This window comes from Mytilus edulis, chromosome 8 (assembly GCF_963676685.1).
Source record: "Mytilus edulis chromosome 8, xbMytEdul2.2, whole genome shotgun sequence".
In the NCBI taxonomy this organism is placed as follows: Eukaryota; Metazoa; Mollusca; class Bivalvia; order Mytilida; family Mytilidae; genus Mytilus; species Mytilus edulis.
The window spans coordinates 34,774,601-34,783,756 of record NC_092351.1 but is presented as its reverse complement, the minus strand read 5'-3'; the positions used below and the strand labels follow the sequence as shown (position 1 = coordinate 34,783,756).

Below are 9,156 nucleotides of genomic sequence, written 5' to 3'. Positions count from 1 at the left end.
AAAATAAGAGCATATTAGGTAACGTCATATATTTGTCTGTGCATTAAAAAAACTGGAGAATAAATAACACTACATATATTAAATGCGTCCGAAGAACTTTCTTGATTAACCCTCTTCAAGGGACGACTACTTATTGCTGTTCAATGGCTGACTGTTTGTCTAAGTTACGTTTCAATTCTAGTTATGCAACTGCGAAATGGGTTTTCAAAGAATTTTTAAAACTTCTATCATATTTAAAAAAAAAACAAAAAACTTTGTAACAAAACGGGTACCACATAGGAAGAAGAATATTCTTATCCTTCCGGAGCACCGGAGAAAATCGATTGGTTTCTGTGGGGTTCGTTAGATTGTTAGATCGATCTCTCTGTCGAGGTGTGCCGAATACGACAATTATAGATATGTTTTTATTCCTTTTCAAAGCCTCGATTGGTCTTCCTGTCAGTATTACTAGGTATACTTCTTCTGTCAGTACTACTAGGTATACTCCTTCTAAAGACTTCTTTTATGAGCGGTCTTACCCTAGATGATCCAGCGCCAGCAACCCAACAAATTTTCCTGGTGAACGATAATGAAGAGAGTACGAATGAAGGTAAAACAATATTAAGAAACACATCATTGATATATAAGACATAAAAGATGTAAATAAAATAAAAAATGATATAAAGTTAAAAATGAAAAATAGATATGAAATTTAATTGAAAACCTTGATGATAAAAGTAAATTTTATCTATTATATAAAAAAAACTTTAAAACGATTACAAACAAGAATCTTATCTTAATACTGTACCTCTAATTTCAGATAAGGAGATTAATCACTAAATTTAAAATAAGTGATCACTCCACTCCCTCTTGATTGAAAAGGGGAGATACTTTAAAATCCCAAGAAAGGAACGGCTTTGCCATAAATGTAAAATACTAGAGGATGAGAAACATTTTTTACTCTATTGTGATTATAATAAATCTCTAATAAATGCCTTTTTTCAACACATATGTACTGACAATAATAACTAAGTCTTTAATAATTTAACTGAAGAAGAAAAAAAATCAATATTTACTAAGTCCATCAACGACTCTACAAACAAATAAGTTAGGATCCTTCTTAAAAAAAGTCATTAGAACTGAGGACAGGTGACTCTTAACAGCTTGTTTGTTGTTATAAATGTTGATGTTGTTTCTATTACGAATGTTTGATATGTATGTATATATATGTTTATTGTGTTATTATATGTTGGTCAAAAACTGTAAAGTTTCTACGACAATAAAATATTTGATTTGATTTGATTTGATATTGATACTTGTTTTACTATGAGAGTATGGCTTTTGGAGTCTTTCTTTACTTTATTTAAATATTAGTGAAATTTAATGGGACTGTCATACAAGTGAGAGGTTTAGCTAGCTGAAACATCAGGTTCAATCCACCCTTTTGGTGTGTTTGAGCTTTTGATTTTGGCATTTTCGTAGGGACTTTCCGTTAAGAATTTTTCGTCGGAGTTATGTATTTCTTTTTATTTTACTTTTCATCTATATATTTATATTTAATCTAGGTTCATCAGTTACTCTTGGACTTTTGGTTAAACTGGCGATTTTACAATCGTTGTTTATGTCTCCTTCACGTAAGTAAATACCAATGATATGATAACACTACACCTTACTTTTAGTTCGGATAACTTTTATATCAACAAATGAAATGTCTGCCTCCAAATTTTTAAAGGTGTGTTTTATTACGAAAGACCTGAGGATCCCGAAAATTTGTTTAAACAGAAAGTATAATAGATCACTGTAAGCGACGCGTTGATACATACTCTGTATTTTAATCAGATTGGAAACAAATACCAGTTAAAATAAGATGGCCAGTGCCAAAACTTTTTGTAAAGGGGGGTGCACTGACCACAGGCACTAGACGTTCTGTCAATAGTATAAAAATATTGGCAATTGGAAGAAAATAGTGTTCATACTGACCACAGGCACTAGACGTTCTGTCAATAGTATAAAAATATAATAGTATAAAAATATTGGCAAATATGTATGGACACTATTTTCTTCCAATTGCCAATATTTTTATACTATTGACAGAACGTATATATGGACACTATTTTCTTCCAATTGCCAATATTTTTATACTATTGACAGAACGTCTAGTGCCTGTGCACTGACTGACCTAAAATGGGGGTTTCAGTCATGCATCAGTGATTCCTTATATATAATCAACCAAATTTTTCCCACAAAAAAAGGGGGGGCGGCCCGCCCCCCTTGTATCTGCTTATAGGGACACTTTGAAAACAACACGGTCAAAAATAAAGCAATATATAAGTCAATATTATACTACACCGTTGTCAAATACAACCAGACTAACAGCTGTCCACAAAACACATCTCAAAGTGCCGTGGTGTAGTGGTTAGTGCATCGGACTACTGACACAAAGGTTCCTGGTTCGATTCCCGTTTGGGATGAACATTTCAGGAACTCAATTTTCGGCTCTCCCTTGACACCATCTGCGAGTATGGTCTTGAGGAAACGATGATAGTCCGTCGGAAGGGGACGATAAATGGCTGACCCGTGTTAAGAGATAGCCATATCTCTTGCATGTTAAAGACACCCATGTAGATTTCGAAAAAGAGTAGGCTAATGCCGCTATAAGGCAGCACTCGAACCCGCAAAGTGGAAAGGGATTAATATAAGTTGCAAAACTTGTTTCCCAATCCACTTTAAATAAATATGTTTAAACTAACAAATGTGTTTATGCAGCATGAATTCCTACGAAAAACAACATTCCTCTTCTTATTGAAATAAAGGGATAAATTAAGTCCTCAATTACATTATTTGAATATATTTTACCTTGTTGTAACTGAATCTATGTGTCTACCCTAAAATAGCAACTGAGAAAATACGTTTTCTGATATTGAAATCCAAAAACGCATAAAACAAACAATTCGTTAAAAATATTACTTAGTATACACACATTACAAACGAAAAATACAAAAAAGCAACGAAAAGAAAGAAAAGTGTATTTGAAGATATTTTAAAACGGAGTATAGTGACATATGCTTTTTACTTAAGTTACAACAGGTGCAGGAGCAAGTTGTCCAGCAGTCACGTGTCCAGCTGGTTATATGAAGCTAGATGACCAACGAATCAGTCCGAACTGTTACTTTTTTGGTGGAAGAAACGATGCAAGGAGTTGGCATTCTGCTGATGTATACATAAGATATATCTTTCTAATGATACTTGTATGGGTGGGGTTATTTTTGAGAGCAGGGGACAATGGCCGAGTGGTTCGAAAAGTTCTTTATGGTGATAAATATCTTGTCCACGCAGATCCTCATTCATACTAGTGGTCGCCATTCCTTGTCGAAGATTGATGGTTTGTCTCTATGTTGCCATCGCTCCCTCCACCAAAACATAATGATTGATTGATTTATGTGTTGGTAGTTAATGACTTTTAAGGCATTATTGTGCTATTTAGTGGCGGTCAGTTTTTATTGGTGAAGGAAGCTGGAGTGCCCGAAGAGAACAACATGCAAGTTCCGAACAAATGAACTGGCTAGTGAAAGTACAGTTACTCCTGTAGTTCGACCATTCCGATCACTCGGCCATAGAGGCCCCTACAAAATAGCCGCCATAATATAATCAAGGTCGCTGAAAGTAGCGTTCAACACATATTTAACACTCTGATCATGAAATTTAAACGACATTTTTGCATGTTCTAACTATATCTGTAATCTTAAGGTTAAATATATGAATAAGGCAGTTTTCGACAATCTACAAATATAAAAAAAGAAGATGTGGTATGATTGCCAATGAAACAACTCTTCCACAAGAGACCAAAATGACACAGAAATTAGCAACTATAGGTCACCGTACGGCTTTCAACAATGACTCATTATGAACAAAGCCCACACCGCATAGTCAGCTATAAATTACCCTGAAATGACAATGTAAAACAGTTCAAACGAGAAATTTAACTGCCTAATTTATGTACTGCATTACACATATATATCAACAAATATTATAACAATATGTTCATCAATATGATCTTGTCCTTTCTTCCGTTGATCGTACCGCGATGTAAAAAAAAGGAATCTGTAACGCTTTGAATGAGTTGAATTGAACTCCTTTTTAGCTCACCTGGCCCACAGGGCCAAGTGAGCTTTTCTCATCACTTGGCGTCCGTCGTCCGTCGTCGTCGTTAACTTTTACAAAAATCTTCTCCTCTGAAACTACTGGGCCAAATTAAACCAAACTTGGCCACAATCATCATTGGTGTATCTAGTTTAAAAAATATGTGGCGTGACCCGGCCAACCAACCAAGATGGCCGCCATGGCTAAAAATAGAACATAGGGGTAAAATGCAGTTTTTGGCTTATAACTTAAAAACAAAAGCATTTAAAGCAAATCTGATTAAGTTAAATTGTTTATCAGGTCAAGATCTATCTGCCCTCAAATTTTCAGATGAATTCGACAACCCGTTATTGGGTTGCTGCCCCTGAACTGGTAATTTTAGGTAATTTTTGCTGTTTTTGGCTATTATCTTGAATATTATTATAGATAGAGATAAACTGTAAACAGCAAAAATGTTCAGCAAAGTTAGATTTACAAATAAGTCAACATGACCAAAATGGTCAGTTGACCCCTTTAGGAGTTATTGACCTTTATAGTCAATTTTTAACCATTTTTTCGTAAATCTTAGTAATCTTTTACAAAAATCTTCTTCTCTGAAACTACTGGGCCAAATTAAACTAAACTTGGCCACAGTCATCATTGGGGTAACTTGTTTAAAAAATGTGGGGCGTGACCTGGCCAATCAACCAAAATGGCTGCCACGGCTAATAATAGAACATAGGGGTAAAATGCAGTTTTTGGCTTATAACTCAAAAACCGAAGCATTAAGAGAAAATCTGACAGGGTTTAATTGTTTATCAGGTCAAGATCTATCTGCCCTGATGTTTGCACATGGATCGGATAAACCGTTGTTAGGTTACTGTCCTGAATTGGTAATTTTAAGGAAATTTTGACGTTTTTTGTTATTATCTTCAATATTATTATAGATAGAGATAAACTGTATACAGCAATAACGTTCAGCAAAATAACATTTTTCATAAATTTTTGTTAATTTTTAGAAAATATTTTCCACTGTAATTACTGGGCCAAGTTCATTATAGATAGAGATAATTGTAGCAACAAGAATGTTCAGAAAAGTAAGATCTACAAACACATCACTATCACCAAAACACAATTATGTCATGAATTTATCCGTGTCCATTGTTTAATATGCACAAGACCAAGGTGAGCGACACAGGCTCTTTAGAGCCTCTAGTTCGTAAATCTTAGTAATCTTTTACAAAAATCTTCTCCTCTGAAACCACTGGGCAAAATTAATCCAAACTTATCCACAATCATCTTTGGGGTATCTAGTTTAAAAAATGGGTCCGATGACGCGGCCATCCAACCAAGATGGCCGACCTGGCTAAAAATAGAACATAGGGGTAAAATGCAGTTTTTGGCTTATAACTCAAAAACCAAAGCGTTTAGAGCAAATCTGACATGGGGTTAAATTGTTTATCAGGTCAAGATCTATCTGCCTCTTAAATTTTCAGATGAATCGGACAACCCGTTGTTGGGTTGCTGCCCCTGAATTGGTAATTTTAAGGAAATTTTGCTGTTTTTGGTTATTGTCTTGAATATTATTATAGATAGAGATAAACTGTAAACAGCAATAATGTTCAACAAAGTAAGATTTACAAATAAATCAACATGACCGAAATGGTCAATTGACCCCTTCAGGAGTTATTGTCCTTTATAGTCAATTTTCAACAATTTTTATAAAATTTGTAAATTTTCAATAACATTTTCCACTGAAACTACTGGGCCAAGTTCATTATAGATAGAGATAATTGTAAGCAGCAAGGATATTCAGTAAAGTAAGATGTACAAACACATCACCATCACCAAAATACAATTTTGTCATGAATCCATCTGCTTCCTTTGTTTAATAGTCACATAGACCAAGGTGAGCGACACAGGCTCTTTAGAGCCTCTAGTTGCTTATATCTCTGAAACTAAAGCAAAAGTATAAAGGTTGCATTACTGTATAGAGGGTTATTTTTGCAGGGTGTAAATTTTCACTTATTTTTGCAGCTAGAACAAAATTGCCAAAATAAGTTCTGCCAATTTAAAAGTGGACGTAAAGGTATTGATAAAAGTTTTGAATCCGCCAAAATAATAACTGCCAAAATATTGCGTATACCTTTTTCAATGAAAATCTTGAAATTTTACACCTGTGAAAATAGGCCTCTATACGGTATTGCATGCATCAATTGTAAATAAGAATATCAGGTAAGCAACACAGGCTCCTTGGAGCCTTTAGTTAATAATCTCAGCACGTCAATAGTTGTCAACCTTTGAAATTGAAACTTGATTATTTTTAGTGAGCTATTCCCATCACTTTGCGTCCGGCGTCCGTCGTCGTCATCTTTTACAAAAATCTTCTCCTCTGAAACTACTGGGCCAAATTTTATCAAACTTGGTCACAATCATCATTTGGGTATCTAGTTTAAAAAATGTGTTCGGTGATCCGGCCAACCAACCAAGATGGCTAAAAATAGAACATAGGGGTAAAATGCAGTTTTTGGCTTATAACTCAAAAACCAAAGCATTTAGAGCAAATCTGACAGAATAAAATTGTTTATCAGGTCAATTTCTATCTGACCTGGAATTTTCAGATGAATCGGACAACCCGTTGTTGGGTTGATGTCCCTGAATTGGTAATTTTATGGAAATTTTGCTGTTTTTGGTTATTATCTTGAATATTATTATAGATAGAGATAAACTGTAAACAGCAATAATGTTCAGCAAAGTAAGATCTACAAATAAGTTAACATGACCGAAATGGTCAGTTGACCCCTTAAGGAGTTATTGTCCTTTATAGTAAAGTTTTAACCCTTTTTCGTAAATCTTAGTAATCTTTTACAAAAATCTTCTTCTCTGAAACTACTGGGCTAAATTAATCCAAACTTTGCCACAATCATCTTTGGGGTATGTAGTTTAAAAAATGTGTCCAGTGACCCGGCCATCCAACCAAGATGGCCGCCATGGCTAAATATAGAACATAGGGGTAAAATGCAGTTTTTGGCTTATAACTCAAAAATCAAAGCATTTAGAGCAAATTTGACCAAGTTAAATTGTTTATCATGTCAAGATCTATCTGCCCGGAAATTTTCAGATTGACCTCACAATCGGTTGTTGGGTTGCTGCCCCTAAATTGGTAATTTTAAGGAAATTTTGCTGTTTTTGGTTATTATCTTGAATATTATTATAGATAGAGATAAACTGTAAACAGCAATAATGTACAGCAAAGTAAGACCTAACGAGAATGTGTCCTCAGTACACGAATGCCCCACTCGCACTATCATTTTCCATGTTCAGTGGACCGTGAAATTGGGGTAAAAACTCTAATTTGGCATTAAAATTAGAAAGATCATATCATAGGGAACATGTGTACTAAGTTTGAAGTTGATTGGACTTCAACTTCATCAAAAACTACCTTGACCAAAAACTTTAACCTGGAGCGGAACAGACGGACGAACGGACAGACGGACGAACGGACGCACAGACCAGAAAACATAATGCCCCTCTACTATCGTAGGTGGGGCATAAAAATAAGTAAACATGACCAAAATGGTCAATTGACCCCCTAAGGAGTTATTGTCCTTTATAGTCAATTTTTAACAATTTTCATAAAATATGTAAATTTTTACTAAAATTTTCCACTGAAACTACTTTGCCAAGATCAGTATAGATAGAGATAATTGTAAGCAGCAAGAGTAAAGTAAGATGTACAAACACATCACCATCACCAAAACACAATTTTCTCATGAATCTATCTTGTTTAATATTCACATATACCAAGGTGAGCGACACAGGCTCTTTAGAGCCTCTAGTTTAATTTCAGGCTGTATGTACCAGTACTAGTGGAGCTCATCTCTTGGTACCTGATAGTCTAGCTGAGATTGAGGCCCTCAGACGGAAATTTGGCATTGGTTAGTGTGCCCTCGTTTTCTTTTAAAAAAAAAAGTTTCAGTAAACTCTTTAAATCAATTTTATATAATTTATATTTCATACCTTTTATAAATCCTCTATGAAGAATTTTGATTGGCTTAGACATTCCAGAATCCATGTTTTATTTCCTGATACTATGCAACTTGGTTGACGTCACGTGTTCTGCATGACAACATAACAGCAAGGCATAAAAAAAGAGAAAGGTTGGATTTAACTAGTTGTTTCATGATGGTTGTATCATACAAACGTAATATTCCACACGACACGCCATATAACAAACTTGATGAACTCTTTTCAACCATTTTTTAACAGTTGAAAAATGCATCTAATTTTGTTAAATCATATAATTTACATTTATGTATACCCAGGTGACAACGATGGGGATGTTTGGACTGGTGCCAATTTAAGGAGTTCCGGGAACTTTATGTTTAAAGTAAACATGGTAAACAACAAAAACTTTGATTTCAACGCTCTACCATTTGCAGTAGGTTAGTATGACGACAATTACATCAGAACTTGAACAGATATTTAATAAAAGATATCATAAAATGAATGGAATGGCATGACATGATAAACTATCATATGCAAATTTTGGTATAAAGTACATTTTCAATTTATAGGGGTAAGCAAACCGGATTTATAATAGATACAACAATTCTACCAACTTTTGCAACTTTTTCCTAGTAAACTGTAGTCACCAGAACATAAAAGTTCATAACATATGTTATTCTCTATATTCCAATATACCGGTAACAAGTCTCAACAAATAACTCAACTATAGGCCTAACATACTTAAGAATTCAATATCTAATTCATAATCCTATCGAGTTGATAGATTTTTGCAAACTATCAGTTTTAGGACATGATATGAATAGTTTTACCTCAAAATTTCAACTACAAACATCTTAAAATTTTGAAAATAAATTCTATTTTTATTTTTATTTTTTAGAAAATGAATCGGGCATGCGTGGTAGCCCTAGCTGTATAGAAATAGAACTAAATAGTAATGGCGTTGCTTGTACTGAGACAGAAAACTATATTTGCGAGTTACCAGTAGTAAGTAAAAATATAGCATTGAAAGTTCGCATCTATGTATTATAA

The 9,156-nt window shown here is 34.2% G+C and overlaps 1 protein-coding gene across 1 annotated transcript; it reads left to right on the top strand.

The window, feature by feature from the left end:
• Positions 1-424: 424 nt before the first annotated feature.
• On the top strand, positions 425-9,156 carry LOC139484056 (uncharacterized). The gene is made up of 6 exons (XM_071267779.1): positions 425-589; positions 1,545-1,613; positions 3,058-3,194; positions 7,949-8,036; positions 8,424-8,543; positions 9,005-9,156. Exons 1-6 carry the CDS (start codon positions 505-507, stop codon positions 9,154-9,156), a joined length of 651 nt encoding a protein of 216 aa, XP_071123880.1. The 5' UTR covers positions 425-504.

Bases quoted from the DNA above. Each gene is read 5' to 3' on its own strand.
- LOC139484056 (XM_071267779.1), top strand. From the start codon at position 505: ATGAGCGGTCTTACCCTAGATGATCCAGCGCCAGCAACCCAACAAATT. The intron at 3,195-7,948 runs GTATACATAAGA...GTTTAATTTCAG, and splicing joins GGAGTTGGCATTCTGCTGAT to GCTGTATGTACCAGTACTAG. The intron at 8,037-8,423 runs GTTAGTGTGCCC...ATGTATACCCAG, and splicing joins CAGACGGAAATTTGGCATTG to GTGACAACGATGGGGATGTT.